Source organism: Hydra vulgaris, chromosome 02, assembly GCF_038396675.1.
Source record: "Hydra vulgaris chromosome 02, alternate assembly HydraT2T_AEP".
In the NCBI taxonomy this organism is placed as follows: Eukaryota; Metazoa; Cnidaria; class Hydrozoa; order Anthoathecata; family Hydridae; genus Hydra; species Hydra vulgaris.
The window spans coordinates 53,361,672-53,385,517 of record NC_088921.1 but is presented as its reverse complement, the minus strand read 5'-3'; the positions used below and the strand labels follow the sequence as shown (position 1 = coordinate 53,385,517).

The 23,846-nt window shown below is 27.2% G+C and overlaps 1 protein-coding gene across 1 annotated transcript in view; it reads left to right on the top strand.

Moving 5' to 3' along the window:
• Positions 1-15,983, top strand: part of LOC101240826 (delta-1-pyrroline-5-carboxylate dehydrogenase, mitochondrial) — a 75,573-nt gene extending 59,590 nt beyond the window's left edge. The window contains exons 15-20 of the mRNA XM_065791366.1: positions 719-804; positions 7,167-7,233; positions 9,463-9,531; positions 9,613-9,665; positions 9,819-9,937; positions 15,441-15,983. Coding sequence (XP_065647438.1) covers positions 719-804; positions 7,167-7,233; positions 9,463-9,531; positions 9,613-9,665; positions 9,819-9,937; positions 15,441-15,556 — 510 coding nt within the window. The 3' untranslated portion in view covers positions 15,557-15,983. The remainder of the gene's footprint in view (positions 1-718; positions 805-7,166; positions 7,234-9,462; positions 9,532-9,612; positions 9,666-9,818; positions 9,938-15,440) is intronic.
• The last annotated feature ends 7,863 nt before the right edge of the window (positions 15,984-23,846 follow it).

Here is a 23,846-nt window from a genome sequence, read left to right as displayed (position 1 = left end):
TCTGAGAGGTCCTTATTGAATGATAATCCAAGAAGGTGTAAAAAACAGAACTCAGTGAGAAGGTTGCCATTCATTAATAGGTGAGCGTCAACAATATTGAGCTGATAAATACAAATATTAACAGCAACAAAAACTATAAGTTTATTTAATTTATGCTTGTCGTATTGTGTTGTTACGTACTATTATGATGATAATTGTTGGATGATAATTGTTGGATGATAGTTGGAACTTCCCATATTATTGTTGGTTATAAGAATTATTCATTTTGAGCTGATACATTGTAGCAATCTACTTATTTTGGAAATTTTGTTTTTCTGTTTATACAAGTTACTTTTATATTTTTTCACACTGTTCATCAGTTTTTAATAGATAGACAAATGGGTATTATGCTACTATATTATATCTATTATATTAAGCATTGTTTGTTCAGTACATTTTTGCACTATGAAGGATTTATGCTTCAATTCCTTTTTTAACAACAGTATTGTTTTCAGAATTTTGTAGCTACTAGTTGTATTGCTTTTTCTATTTTTTATATCTTTTTCTATTTTCTAAACATTGTTGAAATTAAATTATAAAAACTGTTGTTTTCTAAACATTGTGGAGTAAATCATAAAAATAATTATTAGTTCTCATTTGTTAACATTAGCAGGAAAATAAAAGCTTAATGGAAGAAAAATAATTTTTTTCAAAAAAATATTTTGTGATTTATTTTTAGTCGTTTAATAAAATCAAGACATTCATAGATCATACAAGAGGATTGAAGAATCACACTATTATTATTGGTGGAAAATGTGATGACAGGTACAGAACATGATATTTTTTTGAATAAGAAAAAGTAAAATTGAAAATTTAAGTGTACTTAATACACTAAATAATAGATAATCTATACTACACATTATAAATATAAGTAGTATAAACCAATAGGTATTTACACATTTGTATAATAATTGTATAAGTATGTTGTATTAGTAAGTGTATTTCATATATATCTACTCAGATTTTAGTAATTTGACATTTATGCCAATTTGTTTAAAGTTTAACAGAAAAAAATATCTTAAAAAATAAAGAAAATAAGAAAAATGGGCGTTGACACTTTACTATGTACTTATGTATAAACAATTAAATCTGGCTTTTTTTAACAAACAAAAAATATAAAAAGTAATGATTTCCTTCATACTTGTATATTGCTTTTTTGAACCCTAGCCCTCTGTCTACATGAGTACTGTATCATAATTGACAACTAAACATTAGATGGGAAATAGAAACTAATTCAATATGAAAGTATTATAAACTGATGTTTTGATTAAAAAGAATTGACTGGCAGCTTAGCTTAGGGAAAGTGATAAAAAAAGTAGAAAATAGTATTAAATATGGCTAGTGCATGACATGTTGGAAAAGCTAGTGAAAGAAGAATTCTTTATCTGTTGGGGTACCCTCTTCAGATATTTTCTCCAAATAGACTTCCAACCGGTGGGGAAGTTTGTCACAGAATTTTACTGGGTTAACCGGAGTCATGCAACTGCAATCAAAACATTGTCATTCAAAATTTGATGTCCTCTGAGGAGTACAGACAAGCTTAAATGCAGTGATGGTATGTGTTATGCTGATAGCAGAAACAAAATATCAAATGTGTGCATCATAAGAGAGCTGGTTAACATTTGGAACAAAACAGGCCTTGATGAAAATTTTATCATAAGTGAACAGTCAATTAAGTAAGCAACTAAATATAAAAATCTCTTGTCATAAAAATTAAATATTCTGTAAAACATATTTATCTGTGAAATATATTTAACTATATGTTTTTATGGTATTTTTTAATTGTTGACTTTTTTTGAATATTGTATTTTTTTAATTTAGGAATAGAATCGTTGTTCTTATACCCAGTATATAAAAGTTTTAAAGATGAGAACCCTAGAGATGAGCAAAGAAACCATGAACCAACACACTCAAGAGTTTTTAGACAAGGCCAATGTTTTGTTTCCTATACACAAGGAAGATATTTTCAAGTTAATTAGCTAAGTTAAGTATCCTAGAAGGAGTAAAAAGGCTGTAAAGTAGGATTCAATCTTTATGAGGAGATTTTTGATAGAGGACATGATCATAATTTCATACAAAAATGACATAACATTTGCTGAAATAGTTGCTGATGGTGAGAAAAGGATGAAAAACCTGCTCAGGAAGATGGTAGAAAAAGAGCAACAGGAGGAGAGACTGGTAACAATTGTTGAGCAAAAAAAAGAAAGGCAATGACTGGAAAAAGCAGCAGAAGAAGAAGGTTTGAAAAATTTTGAGCAGGAATTCTTCTGGAACAGATTATGATTCAGACTTTGAGACTCCTACTATGAAGAAAAAAAATTTGTATTATTCAACCAAGATTTGCCTTCAACTCAGTCTGAATGATGTTTTAGATAAGTGGATTGCATTTATGACAAATAAGTTTATGTGTGAAGTATATTACAAACATATATAAAACTTCAAGTTAAAACAACCTAAATGTTACATAATTTAAAAAATTACAATGCTCTGTTTTTTTTAGGTATCAAGTTAGTGTGAGAGCTGAAACAGCAATGTTGTCTTCCCTATTTCAATCTGGGGGAGCATATATTGACAAGAAAAAAACAATGAAATTATAGAAAATGAAGCACTTATAGGAAGAGAGTAGAACCTGGATAAGATAAGGGGTTTAAAACTTGTTCTTCGCTTGGACACAAAGTTGGCCAAACAGTACAGGATGGAGGTCAAGATTTTGGAAACAGTAGAAAGGTTGGCAATTAGTGTTTCCTCTCCAGAGTCCGGTTCACTTGACTTTCTTCTGGCAATACTTGAATTCCCTCCTCCTAAGGGAAAGGTCAAGCACTGGCTATCCAAAGTCTTGTGGAATATTATGACTTAACAGACCAGATCATAGCTTGTTGTGCTGACACAACTCGCTCGAAACTGGAAAACATAATGGTGCAATTAGAAATATTGCAGTTTATTCTCTACCTTATCCATTTCTTTGGCTAATGTGCAAGTATGATGCTTTACTATAAAAATTACAGGCATTTTTTTATTTTTATTTTTTCTGAGAGTAATGACTGAAAATCATAATAATATTAAATTTAGGCACCATGTAATGGAACAACATGTTCATCATGTTATGATGGAACTACAAGGAGAAACAAAGAGACCTGTCGATCTTTATACAAAAAATATCAAGATCTTTGGCCTAAGATTGAAAAAAAGTGTGAATACACTGGCCAACATTAAGAAATTCAATTAGAACAAACATAAGTTTGATCTTGCAACCCTCTTTTACAATCTTGCAAAGGAAACAATGCAGTTCTGCACAACAGTTCTTAAAATAATAATTTTTGACAGAGGTGATTAATAGTATTTATGTCAACTGGTAGCTTTTTACCTCGGGGTAAATTTGTTGTACTTCAGGTTTCTACACATGGTGCACACCACGAAGATTTAAGGTTAATTCATTGTAGCTGTTAGCAATTGAAATGACCAAGAATTACAACAAGCAACTCAGTATCAATGAGATAGATACAAGATGATACAAGTTGCAACAGATTGTGTTGTGATCTTTTACTGTTTATTTATTCTGACCCAATGGGAGCTTAGGCTCCATCCTATAATCTTAGAACATTCAAGATTTCATTGCAGGTCATGCAATCAAATTTGCTCCAAAAAGTATGCAATGATTGGCAAAGCTCTTAATCTTAGTATTCTCAGACACTTGGTATTTTACATCACAGTGTGTTATCAGTCTTTATCTGACCAGCGCTTAGAGGAGAAAGAGAGGATAGATATTCTTGTGGAATTAATAAAATATGATGTTCCAGAGATGAACAGCTTTGACAAAGAACAACCAGAACCTTTTACACAGGTCTTTTCCCTCTTAAAGCAATCAGATTTTGTTTCTCAGGAGTCTTATTCCTTTTTTTCTCCATCTCTGTATAATCAAAGATGACATTCTTTCATGGAAAGAAGAAAGAATGTCAAATTTGGAAAAAAATTTCAACACTAGATCTCTCTAGACATTTGTGTCCAGTGTACATTAATTAGCAGTGGTTAATGACAGGGTCATATATATATATTATATATATATATATATATATATATATATATATATATATATATATATATATATATATATATATATATATATATATATATTTTATTCAAAAGTTTCCTATCATGATGGGCATCTTGTCTCGTTGACAATTAGCCCTACACATTAGTTAGTATAGAGATGCCTGGTGTTGCATCTCTTCGTCAATATACTTTATAATCAATGATTGACTAATTTATAGTATTATTGAATTTGTAAAAACATAAAAAAAAAAAAGAAATTATTATTGATTGTAAATTTATTGATTCTAAAGGAAATCAAATTCAAATTCATATATATATATATATATATATATATATATATATATATATATATATATATATATATATATATATATATATATATATATATATATGACATATACATATATACATGCATACATACACATAAATATATATATTGTTTTCATTTTGCAAATGTTTATAAATATATTAAATTTAATGATAAACTCTAATTAAATTTTAATTAAAGGGCTCTTTTAAAAACTAATATGTTTCCAAATATTCAAATAAAAGTCTCTGCAATTTGTTTTATTGTCAATAACTAAAAAATTGATTATCCGCTCAAAAATAATTCATAACATTTTATATTTGAACAAATTTTTTCCCATTCTTTGTCAGCTGTCTAAATAATATAAGTTTAAGGATAAAAAAAGTTTTAAAAATTGATTATTCACTACAAATAAATGAGATAAGAAGCAACTCAAGAATACAAATGAACTGAAACAACTTGGTAAAAAAAAAATACTGACATGATATGACACCCAGAAAAATATCATTGTAAACAGGGCTCAATTTAATTTTTTATAAAGTCCCAGACAAAATGTCCAATCAAAACTTGTTTGGGTCAGAGAGTGTCCGATCAAATTTTTAGAATATAATTTTTAATGTAAGTTTTATGGAACCGAAATATGCAATCGAAATCTGTGTCATGTTATTCAGTTTATCTAACGTCAACTGACAAAATTTATGATGAAATATTCTAAATAATAAGGAAAGAAATTTCACTAGATCTAGTGAAGTTTCTTTCCTTATTATTTAGATTATCTCATTGCAAATTTTTTTTTAACAAAATGGTTTCAATTCAATATTGTATATTTTAGTAATGTTTTTTTTAAACAATTTGACGACGACTCTTTTGATGTTTCAACAATTTAAATGCAATAAAAAAAATCCTTATATTACAAATAACTTTGCTGTTCTATTTTAAAGTTTTTATTTTATTCGAAGAGTTTAAATAAAATCAAAAATTAAATATAATGATCGTTTAAAACAAACGCATTATGTGTAAATTAAATGTTATATCTTAATTTTTTTTTAGTAGTTTTGTATTTTAAATGCTTGAAACTATCATTCCGTATCTTTCTAAAAATCTTTCCAAAGATTATTTTTTTAAGTTACTTCAAATTATGAATAAGTTAAATTAAATCTTCCCATGATTTAATTGCTTTATTATTATTATTATTATTATTATTATTGTTATTATTATTATTATTATTATTATTATTATCATTATTATTATTATTAATTCTATTTTTACAAAGAATTGTTTAAAAGTTTGTTTTTTTTAAACTTGACTGACTAATTTATGATATGATTAAAAATTACTATTTTAAAAAGACTACTATTATTTTTTTTAAGCAATTTGTTTTTGCAACTTCTTGAAAAAAAGTTTGTACAACTTAAAAATATTATTTTTTTTTTCTTTTCAATAATTTAATTTCACTTTTCAATAATTTAGATAAAAATTTATTCATTTATTAAACAACATATTTATATTAAACAACATATTTATATTAAACAACATATTTATATTAAACAACATATTTATATTAAACAACATATTTATATTAAACAACATATTTATATTAAACAACATATTTATATTAAACAACATATTTATATTAATCAATAGAAGTAAATAGTAAAAGCAATTTGCGTAACTTTAATAAAACGTTTCAAAAGATAAGTTTTAAAGTAACTATTATTTTTTTTTTTCGTAAGGAATTGTTTAGTTTATTCTTTTGTTATTTTAATAATTAAGTATTCATTTTTAAGAATTCAATTCTTCTCGATCAAAATGTCCGATTAGTTTTTAATTTGATCGGACAATCTGACATTTTAGCCGGACAATGTCCAACCGATAAATTGAGTCCTGTTGTAAGTTTGTCTTTTCTTTTTTTAGAATAAGACTACTATCTTTTCCTGAGTGTATAATTCTGATTGAATTTTTATTCATATCATTTATGAATGTGTTATATAAAAAGTATATATAACACATATTATATGCATATATTATAGTATACATACAATAAAAAGTTTAATAGTTAAAGTTCGCCTTTTTTTTCTTTAGTATACATTTAATATTAGTATAGTATTCATATGAATACTATATGATACAAAAATAGTCTTCTTGTTTCAGCTTTTGAAAAAAAAATTAAACTTTGTTTGTTTTTTCTGCTTCCCTTTAATTATTATTAACATAAATATACGTAAAACTATATGTTACAATACCCTTCAATTGTTATAAATCAAATCTATAAACAAGCTCGTAAAAATGAGCACTGTTTGTGATCTATAATAAACATCACAAACATTTAATAGTAGTGATAACAAATAAACATCACAAACATTTAATAGTAGTGATAATAAATAAACATCACAAACATTTAATAGTAGTGATAACAAAAAAAGGTTATGTTATGATGGCTAGTGAAGCTTTGTAAAAAATAGTTGAAATATAACAATAGATTGTTACACTTGTAGAATATGCATATATAAATAAACACCACATGTAGCTCAAATAATTGTATATTAACATTAAATGAAAGCAAATTGTATATTAACATTAAACTTCAAAAAAGCAAATTTTTAAACTTCACTGGAAGTTTAAAAATTTATTGATGATGAATGACGACAGCAATAAAAAAAAAAGTATTGAAAAATTATGATTACTGCAATTGTTAAAAATTATATATTTGAATATAGAGATATATTTGAACATTAATTTTATACATTCTTTTTTTTGTTTTGTTTTGCAGCATTGGATTTTATATTGAACCAACTTTAATTGAAACAACTGATCCAAATTCTAAGTTGCTAAGTGAAGTAAATGTTTTGTTGAGATTTTTTTCTTCTAAATTATTACTTTTTTTCTATTTTCATAAATTGTTTTTAATTCAATTTTGTATATATGGGAAGGAGTGCACACTAAATCACATTTGTAATTTTCAATTACAATAATAAGAGATATAGTTATCTTTACATAATTGTTTTATGTAATTATTATTTAAAACTCATAGTTTTTACCTTCAACATTGGTTAAATAAGTTTTGAGTAAAATTGAATTCAAAGTGGTCTTCAGAAAATAATTTAATGTACTATTACTAATGTGTACAATTTTAATGTACTATCAGTGTGCACATCTGATTAGAATAAAATGCATTCTATCACTGCTGCAAGTTATTTTTATTTAAAAAACAGTTCAGAGAATTGAGAGAAGAATCTGCAAGTTTTCAGTTTTTTTTCTTACTCAAAATTTATCAAAAATAAAGAGTTAAAAATATATAAATCATTACCCTCTTTTTTTTTTGGCTTTTTTTTTTTGTTTGTCTTTAATTTATTGTGTTTCTGTTTTATTTACCTAATTAACCCCTTTCCTATGGTGACTGTAAAAATAGTTACATGTGTTTCTCGATCAACTGTGCACTTCTTTTCTTTATATATCTTTTCTTTATATATAGTTAAATATTTTATTCAATCATATATAATTTATGTTTATATTAAACTCAAAAAATCATTAAAAAAAAAAATCTTTAATCTTGTTATTAACAGGCTTAGATTTTAAGTGTTATGCAAGAAACAGAAGTACTTAGTACACAAAATGAAGAAAATAATTTAGTTGATCGAAAACAATTACTTTCTTTACATGAGAAAATGCGTAGCAAGTCATTAATTCAAAAATGAAATAGAAACTTTATTATTTAATTGATGTCAGTTGTTTAGTTTTTTTATTTCGCTTGTGACAAAGTTTTTTTATTCGTGATTTTTTATTTTAGACTTTTTGTTTACAATAAAAAATCTAAAACCATCAAATGCTGTTTATCTTTATTTGGGAAAGTAACACAGATATTAGCATAGTAATTATTCAAAAAATGATTTTTGTAGAGGTAAATGTTATTTCCAAATTACTTTAAAAGAAAGATTAAAAAGTTTTTTATTAAGTTAATTAAAATTATTGTTAGTAAACTAAATTTGCTGGTAAAGAATTTGAGTGTAAGCATTTTATTATTAAGTTAATAAATTATTTGTGCTTGTAAATTTATAAGTTATTTGCGTAAAACATAAAAAAAGAATACTATATTTACATAAATTTTTCCAATTTTTTTTTAAATTTACAAATCAAAAATTTTAATAAACAAATAAAAAAGTTTAATTTACTAAAGCAAAATTTTTGAAATACAAAAATCAAATTTTTTTTCAATTTACACATACTAAAGTTACAGCTTAGAGAAATTTGTCGCTAATATTTACTTGCGCAGTCAACGAATCTCCCCTGGTCGTAGCTGTTTATTGAATTAAATTCTTAAATACCATATAGCAGTGAAAGTTCTTTTACTAACATTTTATTCAATCGAAATTTTATTTGATTGATGAAAATTCACTCAAGAAACAGACGTTTTATTTGACTAAAGCAACGAAAACTTTTTTAACTTTTAACATTCTATTCGAACAAAATTCTATTCTATTGAAAAACATTTTGCTTCAAAGACCTTAATATTCTTGAAAGACTTTGACGTTCTAATAATTATTTAGATAAAAGTAGAATTCTATATTTACAGCCATACGCGGTTGTTGTAAATAATAGTTTTAACTTTTTTGAGAAATATGATATACTTTTTTTTTTTACCATATTAAATATTACTTAAAATAATATTTATTTTATTTATTATTATTTAAAAGCAAATTACACAATTACAGTAGATCAAAGTATCACATTGTTAATTATTTATTTGCAAATAATAAAAGATCGCTCTTGTTTTAATGCCACCAAAGAAAAGACTCGATATAAATAACAAAAAGTTTAAGAAGATTGCTATGAAAGAAACAGAAACAAGTTGAAAATTAATCGGATTTTTAATCTTGCATTTATAAAACATATATTTCCTGTATTTAGTATTAGCGCGACAAGTTTTGCCTAGAAACTTTTGTAATACGACCCTTTTTTTTTTCTCACCAGGTGACAGCAACCTAAATTCCCAATATTGTGTTAACGCTGTATAAATTTTATTCCTGGGTAACACCCTGTGTATATATATAATTTTTTAAACTTATTAGGAAATCTTTGGGCCTGTGTGCACAGTATATGTTTATCCTTCTGAAGAGATTGATACCACATTAGATTTAGTGAGTTTTGATTTTTTACTATGATTATGCTTTTCTTTTCTTAAATAATTTTGTGTTCTGAACTAGTTAATTGGATTTTAGGTAAATTCTACGTCTCCTTATGGGCTAACTGGATCTATATTCTCACAAGATAGGTAATACACTAGGATATTCTGGCTATTTTTTAAAAATATATTGTAATAGTTATGTAAAAAGTTTTACAAAGTACTCTAAGAAAATAAGTCTTTAAAGAAAAGATTATAAATAATACTTATTTAGAAAGTTTATGCAAATTTAAAATTGTTTAGAATGTTTATTGACCATGCACGAAAAAGATTGCTTCATGCAGCAGGCAACTTATATATCAATGATCGTTGCACTGGATCAGTAGTAGCTCAGCAACCATTTGGTGGCGCCAGAGCTTCTGGTAGGACAATTGTTTATTAAATTTATTAAAATTAAGTTTTTGATAAGATAAAAAAGTAAGTATCAGCAGCTATTAGTCAGTTATTAATCTTTTTTATAATAAATTATTATTTTTTTTTTTTTAAAAGTTGAGTTGTTATGGTATATACAAGAAATTCCAACTATCTTCTTTGTCAACCTTTAGAGACCTACTTTTCTTGTAAACATTTTTTTTGTATGTGTGTGGTTTTTGTCAGATTCTGTGCTCTGATACCTAATGGTCTTATCTTGTTGTTTTTTTATTGTTCAATAATTTGTTACTTTTTCATTGCTCAATAATTTGTTTCTTATTCATTATTTAATTTTTTGTTTGTTTTCTATTCTTGGATTGTTTGTTGGTTGTTTTCCATTATTAAACAGTCTGTTTCTTTTTCATTGTTCAATCATTCTTGTTTCTCCTTCATTGTTTTTTAGTTTGTTTTCTTTTCGTTGTTCTTTGGCTTGTTTCTTTTCCATTTTTAAATAGTTGGTGTCTTTTTTGTCGTTTAAAATTTTTTTAATGTTTGAATGTTTTTTTTTAGTTATTCCTACAATTAGGAGTTTTAATGCACTTTGAGTAATTCAAAAAGAGTGGATGAATCTTACAAATAAAAATGATAGAAACAAAGCGCTGCTAAGAAAATGGCAACAAATAACTGTTGACCTCTTTAAGCATAAAAAGCATTATATGTTTTGAATTGTCTGATATTACTGATAATATTGATAACTTCTGATTCTGGAACTGATATCATATACCAGGGTGAAGAATCAGTTGTCTTAAGCAATTACAAGAATCCTAAAAATAATGAAGCTGACAGTGATCTTGTTATAAACAGAGTTGATTTTGATCTCAATGTTAGTTTAACCTGTAGATCCAATCTGGTTTGATGTGGCTCCACCTAATCTAGATGCAGAGTGTAGTTTACTGGTACCTCAATAATAGCAATTTAGTTATAAAAGGTGACACATTAGAAATTTTTGATCATTTTTTGTTTAATCTTAGTTCACAAATAATAAGTTTGCTTCTCAACCTGTTAAAAGAACTGCTGATATAAAACCTAAATGAAAGAACTTTAGGAACAAAATTGAAGAAAATTAGTTTCATGAAATCAAAGTTTGCTTTGATTTGATTCTGTGCATAGGTGTTTTATGGATGCTTTTATATAAACATAACATCGATCTAGGGAAAAGTTATTAAAATACTGGTGGGGGAAGAGGAAATATTTTGTTATTATACACCAGAAAATGATATTAGTATTAATGATTTAATTTTTACTTCGGGTAGATTCTCATGGAAACAGTTTGTTTACAAGAGAAAAAAAATTTGATTCAGTACAAAGCTTTGTGAATTTATTATTGACATTGTATGTATTGTAGGCGGGGAGGTTGCTTAGAAAGTTAAACCTAAGGCTCAATTAATTTTATTATATTGCAACAAAGATTTTGATACTACTGTCTAGTTTACTAAATAGACAGTCTTCATATACCTATATGATATTGGTTAATAAAAATTTTTAAGAACTTTTATGGTTTATTGTAATTGCAGATAATGCATTAGTTATTAAACAAATTTCAGTCTGTTTTTTTAACAAATTAAACTATTAATTTATTTTTTAAGAAACATTTATTTTGATGTCTTAAAATATTTTTTTGTAAAATACTTGTAAAAATAGTGAACTAGTAAATCATTTTTAAAATAAAGGACTAGATCCAAATACAATTTATGATAACTTGAAAAGATTTGAGTATTGGTCAGTCATTTTCTAATTAAACGCGCTCTGTTTGTCTGACATCCTGGGCTTTTTTTTCTTTAGTCCAGTTATCTTTATTTCTTTAGACCAGTACAGAAAATCTGAAAAGATTACCAAATACACTATATAACAACAAATAATGGTAAATTAAAGATTGAACAACAATTAATAGTAAATAAAAAATTGAAGAACAAATAATAGTCCATCCCCAAAGGACAGCACTCTTCTTCATTTCCTGTAAAATCAGGGGTTCCTCAAGGTTCTATCCTTGGCCCTACATTTTTTTTTTAATTTACATTAATAATCTCCCAGAAATTCTCACATCTAAGATGGTATTGTTTGCTGGTGATGCTACCATTTATTCTTGTCTTGATAAGAAGCCAACACTCTCTGATTGCTTGAAGGGGAATTTGAGCTTGGAAATGGTATTACTTCTGTTACAGTATGGGGCTTTCAGTGGCTGGTGAACTTTAACTCAGATAAAACTCAATTATTTTTTTTTGCTAATCTTATCGTAACAATCTAGATCTTCCTATATTTATGAATGGTAATGTACTTGATGAGTTGTCTACCCTTCGTCTTCTAGGATTAACTTATACTTCTAATCTTTCTTGAAAACCATCAAATCCATTGCAAAATAAGCATCTGCTAAGTTTCTTTTTATCGCACTTGCCACTTTCTTAACACTAATTCTATTTTTTATCTCTATAAATCTCAAATCTGTCCCTATATGGAATGCTGTTGCCAAATCTGAAGCAGATCTGTGAATGATGCTTTTTCTCTTTTAGACACGGTGCAAAAATGCATTGTAAACATAGTTGAACCTGCTCTTGCAGCCAACCTTCAACCATTTTCACTCTAATAGTGGTTGCTTGCAGCCTTGTTAGAATTGAAAATATTTTTAAAAAAATAGTAGATAAAATATTGAACAACAAATAATAGTAAATAAAAGACCAAATACACTCTTGAACAACAACAAAAAAGAAGCAGACAATTTGTTAACTAGTTCAATGACCTAAGATCATTACTGGTCATGGATAATAAAAAATACATTTGTTTTGCAGTCGATAACATAGCTGGACTTTTTGGATATTACACAAATAGCAAAAATACATGCTTAAAATATGATATTTTTGTAGAAATAAAAAAGATTCTGAAAAATTTATTAATATGGGTAATTGTATCTGGCTGTGATATTTCTGACCCATTACTTGTTACTTATAAGGCTGTAGCAATCATTATAGTGATTTTAACTTGGCAAGTTTTCATTACTCTAAGAATTCTCTAAATTGGATAAATATGTCTATTATGTTGATTCAACCCACCAAATGTGCCTCAAGTACAACGGATTCATAATTTATTTAAAAGTTTGGCATATAAATATTCAAACGGTCACACATGAACAGTGAATGCCTGAAAGAAAAACGAAGTACATTAGAATAGAGGATAATTATTTTTTGAAAAAAGCATATTTTGAAAGTTGTCAAGACAAAAATAAAGATTAATAAAAGAATATTTAAAAATATACTTATACAATGACAAAATTAAGACAATGCACCCAAACAAAACTTAGCAATAATAAAAAAATAAAATTTTATTATTTAGCAATAATAAAAAAATAAAATTTTTTGCAAACACTTAAAATGAACAAAGATATACAACAAATATATCACCAAAAAAAAACTTAGAAAGCAAAATACTAACTACAAAATAAAAAGTTTGCATACAACAGTGTAAGGCCTAAGAATGGAAAAAAAAGATTAATGCTAATGTATAAAGGTAATTTGTGTAGTGGTAAACATCTCCTCAGAGTCGCATCTATTATTACTGGCGTTTCGATGAGAATCAGCACTAATAACTAGTTTATCCTGTAAGATGTCGTCGCCACTTATGCTTTACTCCACGATTTTATTTATGTCTATTATGTTGATAAAGAATCCAACCCACCAAATGTGCTTCAAGCACAACCGATTTATAATTTAGCAGATTTCTGCTTAGAAAGTTTATTAGGGAGATTGGCAAGCTTCAATAGAGCAAGTCTTTAATAATTGTATAAAATTAAAACTAAAAGTATCTTTGAGTTGCTTGTAATTATTGTTAATAATACCACCAGATCCTAGTATTAACAGTAAAAAGCAAAAAGTTAGCATTGTAATGTGTTTGATATACAAATTCAGGTTTAAATCAAAGGTTTATTGCAATGCTCTGTATGTTCCTTGTTTTTGTTACTTCCATACCAAAAAACCTGGAAAAAGTTTTAGTTTGAATTTTTAGTTATATTTTTACTGCTTTATTATATTAAGTAGAAATTGAAGTTTTGTTTATTATTATTGTTATTATTATACTAATATTTTTACAAGATCACTTCAGTGATTATTATTGTTTATTTGACCTTTATTTTATTTATAATAAATAAATTTATTTTTAATAAATAAGTTTGTTTAAAATAATAGAAAAACTAAAAGCCATGTATAACATTAGAAGAATCGAGTATTAACCAAAATGTTTGTTTTTTTAATGCTCTTTTAAATGCTAATGAATTTTCAATTTTTCTTAATCTGCAATGAAAATTCATATAGATAAATACTTTAGCAATGTAAAATGTATTTCTTACGATTTTAAATTAAACTTAAGGGAGTCATACAAAGTTACTGTATTTCCCGGATGATGTTTAATGATTATTGCAACATTTCTCATTTTGAAAACGCATTTTAATTTCAACACATATTAACGTATATAACATCCAACTACATACAACTTCAATATAAATTATAAAACACAAAAAAGACTTTTTTTTTTTGCTTGGTGCTTGGTCACACAAACTGAACACTAGTCAGCTTGGTCAGTAAGTAGACATCTGTATGAACGGGTCTTTGCCCTGCATATATAACTGACGACCATGTCGTTTTTGAAGATCAGAAGTGGATACTCTATGTAAACCACATCAGGAATCTCCTGTGGCTAGGGGTGGAACAACTACCAAAACTGACTCTGAAATTTGACCTACACCCAAAAAAAGAATTGATTTTAGTTTAGTGGAATGTGCGCAGTATTATGTACTGGGAACTGCTTTCTGCCAAACAAGCGCAAACCTAAAAAAACGCACTGGGCGCTACAAAGTTAACTTCTACCCTTACAAATCTTGTCCTTGCATTGCAAAATAGGTGTAGCAAAAATTATAGAAGCTTTGCTGGGAAGTGTTGCCTCATTCTTACTTGCCAGAAATAGCGTGAACAGATTATCATTTATTCCAATCAACATCTTGTGCAGTTAAATATTTAATAACAAGGAGTCACTTCGGCTTTAATTCTTGTATTCAAACCTTACAAAGTTCTTTACCAACGGCATTCATTCTTCGTCTGATCTAAAAACATTCATTTGTTGTAATCTAAAAACCTGACATTTTGTTCTTTATTATTTATTGTTGTAACTTTCGTTTAGTAATTATGTTTTAAATTTATTATTTACTGCCATTTGTTGAAATTTTTTTTCTTTTTCAGTTGTTTTATTTTATTTTTATTTAAACCGTAAAGCCTCACCTTTTAGATATACATTAGTTGATCTTGATGGTAGAAAAATTTACTTTATTAATGTAATACTTTTTTAATGTAACAAAAACCTGGTACATATTGTATAAAGTTAACTTAAAATAGTAGAAAAAAGACAATGATTCTTATTAAAAATTATTTTTATTTCGTTTTTTAGCCTAATAATCATTTTAAATTTGTTTTACAGGCACAAATGATAAAGCTGGTATGGCTACTTATTTGCAAAAATGGACGTCTCCTCAAGCTATTAAAGAAATGTGTGCCCCTTTGCCCTACTGGTCATACCCTTATATGTCCAAATGAGTAGAAATTTATTTTCAAAATATTCTAAGTGTGTATGTGTTTAAGTGACATCTTTAATAGTATGTGTAAAAATATTATAAGCATTAAAGCATCGTATACGGTATCATACTATTTATTTTCTTTTTTATGTGATATTTCGGCTCATATAATGAAAGCCATTATCAAACTAATAAAACCTTTTAAAAAAATGTTCACGGTTTAATGTAGTTAGATTTATTTCCATTTCTGATCTAACAATACTGTTTTCACACTGATTCTATTTTATGTTTAAGTATTACATTCAAAAATGAACAGTTTTATAAAAAGAATGTTGCAAACTTTATTCACGCATAACTTTTAAAAATATATTTTAAAAAACAAAAAGAAAGTAAAAAAAGCTTTATGTAAAGATAATAAATAAAGTCAATAGAAACATTCAAAAATCATATTAAGGAATTAAAGAAAAAATTGGAAAGACCTTATCCCAAAAAAAATTATACGTACTTAATGTGTATTTACGCATAAAAATACGCAATTTTTTATGTGATATTTTGGCTCTCACTATATGAGCCGAAATATCACATAAAAAAAGAAATAAATAGTATGATACCGTATATGATGTTTTATTGCTTATTATATATATATATGTATGTATATATATATATATATATATGTGTATATATGTATGTATATATATATATATTTATATATATACACACACATATACATATATATGTATGTATATATATGTGTGTGTGTATTGATTTATGTTAAAAATGGAATCAAATTTTTATTCGGAATATAATATTATAATCGGTTTTAATAATGTTTATATTCTAAATTTATCTTTAAAGTTGTGAATTTTACCCCCAACTTTATAAACTATACAGATATAGTAAGAAAGAGTTAAAAATATAAAAACTTTATTTTCTGAAATTATAGAAATAGTCTTCATAAAGTTTTATATGCTTTTTGTAGATGTTTTAATATGTTCATATATCAAAATATAGAATTATTGCGATTGTTAAATAATTTAAATGTTTTATACGATAAATATACTATTTAAAATTTTCTTACGTTTTGAAATGTTTTTTTTACCGCCGTTTGTTGTTGTTTTGCATATTGTATTTTTTGAATCGAATAATTTTTATTGCTAAATGTATTTTTTCTGTAGAAATATATAGTTTGCTTTGACATCTGATGTTATCGGCTGAGTTATAACAAAAAAAATGTTTTATTAGATAAACATAGATGGTAAATATATATTAATCGTTTCTACATATATATAATCGATTTTTTCGATTTGCATTAAATCTTTAATGTACAGTATTGGACAAAACATTTGCAATCAACATCGAACAATGCTAAAAAGTGTTCCTAATTTTACATGTCTTAAAAACGAAACGAACTATACTACCACCGCAAACAGTTCAGGAGTCTGGAGTCATATCATGTCATGACATGAGCAATCAGCTGACAGGTGACAGCACACAGGCAGAATTTCGTTGACAAGTGCCATTTTGCAGCGGACAAAACAAGTGCAACTTTTTTGGTTTGTTTCATTTTCTTAAATCTGGTCCGTGTCAACGTCACGGAAATTTTTTAATAATTAAAGGAAGTATCCAGAAGCATGCAGAAGCTTCCAGAAGTTTCCGGAAGAAGCATCTGAAAGTTTCCAGAAGCATCGAAAAGACGCATCTAGAATCTTTCAGAACTGGTTCATTTTACTATATAAGAGACATGTAAATCGACATGTAATTCAGTCAGTATATGGAAGTCAATCAGTCAGTATTATCAAGACAGTTTATCGAAGTGAGTTTTATCAAAGTGTTTTATCGAAGAACATCAATACAAGAAGTGAAATACAACAAGTATTTCATTACATCAATACAGTCCACATCCAACCAAGACGTTGTGTTCCACAGAGCGTTATTGTATCATCACAAGGTAAATGTAACACGGTTAGCCTTGAGAAGCGTGATTATTTATTGTTATTATTTTTATGACTTCAAGTGCAAAAATGGCTCCCGACAGTCTTGGATTGGAACTAAGAAAGATAATTATTGGCGATTACGTAAGTGGAATGTCACAAAAAGTATTTGTGATAAATATCGCGTAAAAAAATGGACCGTATTAAGACTATGTTCCAAATATCGTTCTACGGGGAAGTTGGCAGCAGATAACAAAGGTGGAAGACCGCGTTCCACCACTTCTAGAGAGGATTCTATGATCGTCAGATCCGTCAAGAAGGATCCCTGGATGTCATCAGTCGAGATACAAAAGCAATTAGAGCTGCCTGTATCGGACCGAACAATCAGACGACGTGCTGTTGAAGCCTGATTGTTTTCTCGACGCCCTGCAAAGAAACCGCTAATTTCACTAAAAAACCAGAAGAAAAGACTCCTGTTTGCTACATCTCATATTGACTGGAATGTGCAGAAATGGCGAACTGTCCTGTTCAGTGATGAATCAAAGTTCAACATCGTTGGGAGCGATGGCATTTGCCGTGTACGTCGACCGGCCGGAAAACGCCTCGATTAACGTTACTGCCATAAGACCGTGAAGCATGGTGGAGGTAATGTTATGGTCTGGGGGTGTTTTTCTGCTAACGGTCTAGGTCCAATACATCGAAACGATGGAATAATGGATCGTTTCATGTGTAAAAATATTCAGAAAGATGTTATGTTACCTCATGCTGAATGGAATATGCCAATAAAATGGGTTTTTCAGCAAGACAACGATCCGAAACACACTGCAAAAGTAGTCAAGCAGTGGTTTCAAGACAACCACCTATCGGTGATGGATTAGCCGCCTCAATCTCTTGATCTCAACCCTATCGAGAACCTGTGGGAGATCGTCAACCGCAGAATTAATCGTGAAGGTGTTCGTAATAAGGATCAACTGTTTGAACAAATCCAAAAGGCCTGGGCAGCGATTCCACAAAGTTTCATTGATCACCTGATCGAATCTATGCCTCGAAGATGCAAGGCTGTGATCGACAACAAAGGAAATATTGATAGCGAAATACAGCTTGGTTAACATTTTGTCGAGTTGCACTTGTTTTGTCCAGAAGGAAATCAACTTTTTTTAATACTTTTGATTAATTTATTAATTTTCGTGTACAAATAATGAACTTTGTGATGAATAAAACTTGAAGAACTTTGTCTCTAAACAGTTACATAGTTATTTCTCTAAATTGAAAAAGTGCAGCACTTTTATATAAAGAAACTAAATTAGCATTATTTGGTTGCACTCGTTTTGTCCGCTACTGTAAATCGAAAAATCCTTTAAATTAAAATTTACTTACAGCGGAAATATTGATATTTATTTAACAGATGTACCCGTTTGTTTTGCTTTTTTTGTGCGAAAGTATGTAATGATATTTGGTATGAAAGCTTATAACAAAACATTTTCAAAAATTGCAGCGTTATAAACTTTTTTACCAAGTTAATAACTTTGGTTATCAGTTATAATTATTTGATGCTATTTAGTTTTCTTCGGTTGTTAAGTGCCTAAATGTCAACCATTAACTTTTGAAAGTGTAACAAATTTTTGCCTAACCTCTGTATTTTCTGATACTTTTTACTTCTATAATCAAAAAGTAAGGTGAAATTGTTTATAAAATGTAAATTTTTTATTTATTCTTCCAAATCAATTTCATCCCCTTCAAAGTAATCCCCGTCCGATAAAACGCACTTTTTCCAACGCTTTTTCCAGCCTTCAAGAACTTCTTCGATTCGATATCTCCTCAATTGTGACAAAACGGCGTCCCCGCATTAGACGTGTCCCTCGTCGGTCGACGTTGATGGTCGTCTATAATAACACCTAAAAAGTTTGTAGACGTTACTCTTTTTATTTGAATATTATCAATATAAAGTAGAGGCATATCACTTGGGAGTAAACGTTTTTTGAATGTTGGATAAAAGAGAGTCCATTTAGTCTTTTCAATATTAGGCGATGGTTTGTTTGACTTGAACCAATTAGAGATTTTTGTTAACTCAATATTTATATCATTAAAAAGTTTATTAATATAATCACATGGTAAGAAGAAGTTAGTATCGTCAGCAAACATGATTGTTGTTAATCTTGAGGCTTTATAGAGACCATTTACATAAATTAGAAATAATAGGGGTCGTAGTATAGATCCTTGTGGAACTCCACAGATTATATTAGAAAGTAAGTTAAAGAAAATCCTTCGACGTGGACATAGTGTTAGCAATTTTTTAGGTAACTTTTAAGTAACATTAAAGCTTTTCCAGTAATATCATAATATTCAAGTTTTGTAAAAAGTATTTCATGGTGAATTGTGTCAAACGCCTTAGATAAGTCTATAAAAACGCAAATTCTGATTTTTCAAATGATTCAATTATGCTTCGAGTGAGATTAATTATTGAATGTTCTGTAGAAATGTTTCTCTTGAAGCCGTATTGGTTCATGTAAAGTATATTATTAACAGTCAGATGATTGCATATTTCAAAAGAATATTTCATCAGAGCATGCCATCATTGAATTAGTTGACCAAATAATTAACGGTTTTGAAAAAAATAAGTTTACACTAGGATTTTTTATAGATCTGTCAAAAGCATTTGACTCAGTATACCACTCTATACTCTTAGAAAAAATAATTTATTATGGTGTAACAAACAAAACATTTTCTTGGATAAAAAGCTACTTTACTGACCGAAAACAATTAGTGATAAATCCGGATTCTGGCACATTAAATATTCTGTGTGGAGTACCACAAGGTTCAATTCTCGGCCCTCTCCTTTTTTTAATATATATAAACAACTTCTGTAATGTATCTGCAAATTTAAGTTCAATTATGTATGCTGATGACATCAATTTTTTTATGTCCAATAGTGATATCAATCAGCTATACGGTGAAATGAATATTGAGCTGTTAAAAGTTGTATAAAAGCTGTTAAAAAGCATATACTTTGCTTTTATTCACAGCTACCTTAATTATGGGAACATAATTATTTCAAACGTAAACAGTTTAACGCCCTCAAAAGGTTTATTTAATAAACTAAATATACTCAATGTTTATCAACTAAACATTTATCAGATACTTACTTTTATGTACAAAATTGATAATAAAATGACACCTCTAATATTAATACCTTTTTTAACAAAATAAATCATGTTTACTCTACTAGATTTTCAAATCAAAACTACATTCAACCCAAAACCTATTATACGGCCACCAAATTCTCTATTGCAAATGGAGGACCCAAATTATGGAATTCTAAATTTAATAACGACATCAAAACTACTGCTTCTTTTCACTAATTTAGAATAAAACTTGGTTTGCCACCTGGTTTGCTCTTTTATGTTCTTGTTATTATTAACTTAAACAGTGTAAAAAATAACTCCTAATCCTATTAATAATTATTGATTAACAAATCAATAAAACTACTTCAACAAATAGTTCTTTTTATAACTTCTTTTTATTTAATCAGCTTTTATATTTAATTTTGTTTTATTTTGTTTTTTGTACACCTTGAGGTTTTTATTGTCTTTTATTAAATTGTGTCATTTTTTTTTTTTTTTTTTTCGTTTTTTGGTTTTTGTTAATTAAATAAAAAAATATTTCAATTAATTTTTAACAGTATTATAAAATATTTATCTTATAAAACTGCTTTTAATGTAAAAATACGATGTAAACTACGGGGCTAAATGATAAGACTATTTTTGTCTTCTTTTTGCCCCAGCCATGTAAATATTTATTTATACATTTTGGTATTGTAGCAATATTTAAACGGCAAAGTATAAACATATATAAAAATAAAAAAAATGTGAATAAATGGTTCAGAGCTAATAAACTCTCAATAAACGTAGACAAAAGTCAATATACATTATTTTATAAACAAAAGCCGGAAGAAATCCTCCCACTTAAATTACCATTTCTTTCTATAAATAGTAAACAAATTAAAAAACAAGAATGTTTAAAGCACCTAGGAGTCTATGTAGATTAAAACTTATCGTGGCTTTCCCACATAAAATACATTGAATCAAAAATTAAAAAAACTATTGATATAATGTATAGAGTTAGTCCTTTAACTAATACTCAAAAGTCTTAAATTAATATACTTCAGCCAAATTAATTATGGTAATATTAATTATGGTAACGTTGTGTGGACAAGCACACAACCCTCTAAACTTAAAATGATATTTAGTGTACAAAAACATGCTTGAAGAATTGTATACGGAAAAAACAAATTTGAGCATGCAAAGCCATTAATGAGGGAAATGAAGATGATGAATGTATACGAGATAAATACATTTCAAGACATGATCTTTATGTATTATCATTTAAAAAATCTCACACCGAAAAACTTTGAAACAAAATTTGAGATAAATCAACACAATAACTATTCTCTGAGATCAAACGAGAGGCTCACATATACACTACCTCGTAAACTAACTAAATACAAAGAATATAGTATAACATATCGATGGCCTAAGATATGGAACAGTTTTAATAATAACCACATCAATATGGTAAAAACAATAAATTCATTTAAGTTTTATATAAAAAAAGAAATTTTGATATCAAATGACAGCTTTGAGACTTAACATATACACTATCGTTTTTTTAATATACATATATCGTTTTTTAACCTAATTTTTTGATATATTATATATAAAGGAATTTATTCCTCTTATTTTCTTCTTTTCTTTCTTTATTTATTTTTTTTTTTTTACGGAGTTTTGTTACTTTTTCAAAGATTTTAACGGAGTTTTTTAATTTTAAATTTTAATTTTATTTTATTTTATTATAATAACATTATTTTCTTTGCATTTGTTAAAGTTCACATAGGGACGCTATGAAAAGATTGTGGTGACTCTGGTCATCCATATCTTCTTTTCATCATCCTTTTGGTCATCCATATCTTCTTGAGCCCCTGTTTATATATATATATATATATATATATATATATATATATATATATATATATATATATTTTTTTTTTTTTTGGAATAATTTTTTTTATATTATTGCATTAACAGCAAAATATATGAAAAAAAAAGAAGTATATTTGGTTAAACAAAATTTGCTTTAAAATTTTTGAAAAAACAGAGAGGACAGATATTGGACAATAAATACTGACATTTGATGGTTTCTTTGAAAAGAATATACTTTATATTGTCGTATAAATCTATAACTATGTTACAATTTATGTCATCAGGACCAACTACATTGATAGTTTTCAGCATTTTAAATGCATTTTCAAATTCTGAAAAAGTTACTTTAATTTTATCTAATTTAGAAATTAATGGAAAAGCGTAATCATTTATTAGATTTATCATATTAGGAATATTTTCAGCTAAATTTGGTCAAATTTAGCTGAAAATATTCCTATTTAAAATAGATGGCGTATTTTTACATGAAGCTATTTTTTTAGCTTCATGTAAAAATACGCCATCTATTTTTATATATATAGTGTTAGGTATAAAGCACGTTTTTAATTTTTTTTAACAGTAATTTGACTTATAATTTGCCATGTACGCTTTGAATTAGGTTTGTGCTTCTCTAGTAAATCGCAGTAATGTTTTTTTTGTGCCATTTTTTTTTTTGGCTTTCAAATAGTTTGGTGTAATTTTATAAATTTATTTATTTTCAGGTGTTGGTGTTTTTAAGTATTGTATATAAAGTTTTTGCTTTTTTTTTTTAGGATTTCTTAAGATCTCTATTAACCCAAGGTGACTTTAAACTTCATTCGGTTTTTATAACCTGACGTTTTGGAAAATTTACTTCGTAAATTTCATAAAAGGTTTGAAAGAACCTGTCATACATTATATTTGCTTCGAATGAACTGTTTATGTGCTTCCAATTTATTAGAGAGAGCTGATCCTTAAATGATGCCATATTTTTATCATTGAAAGAACACTTGTAAAAGATATTTTGTTGTTTTTTAATTATTTTTTTCTCAATATTAATGGAGAAAAAAATGGGGAAATGATCCGAAACGTCATTTTTATACCTATTCTAAGAGATTCGTTAAAAATATCGTTATTGTAATTAAAATATTGTTATTATGTTGTCCATTAAGATCGCTGACGTTGAGGTTACTCTAGTTGGTTTGTTAATAAGCGGTATAGCTCCACTTTGGAATAAATCATCGTAAAACTTTTTAATGTTGGTATTTACGTGGTATTCAAAGTAATTTAAATTAACGTCACCAATTAAATAATTTATTTTCTTTTCCTTTAAACTTGTTTTTAACTTGTTTTCTCAACATTGATTAACATTATAGCAAGCTTTAATTTTCCTCAGCCAAATTAGTTTTCATTAAATGGTCCAGAATAT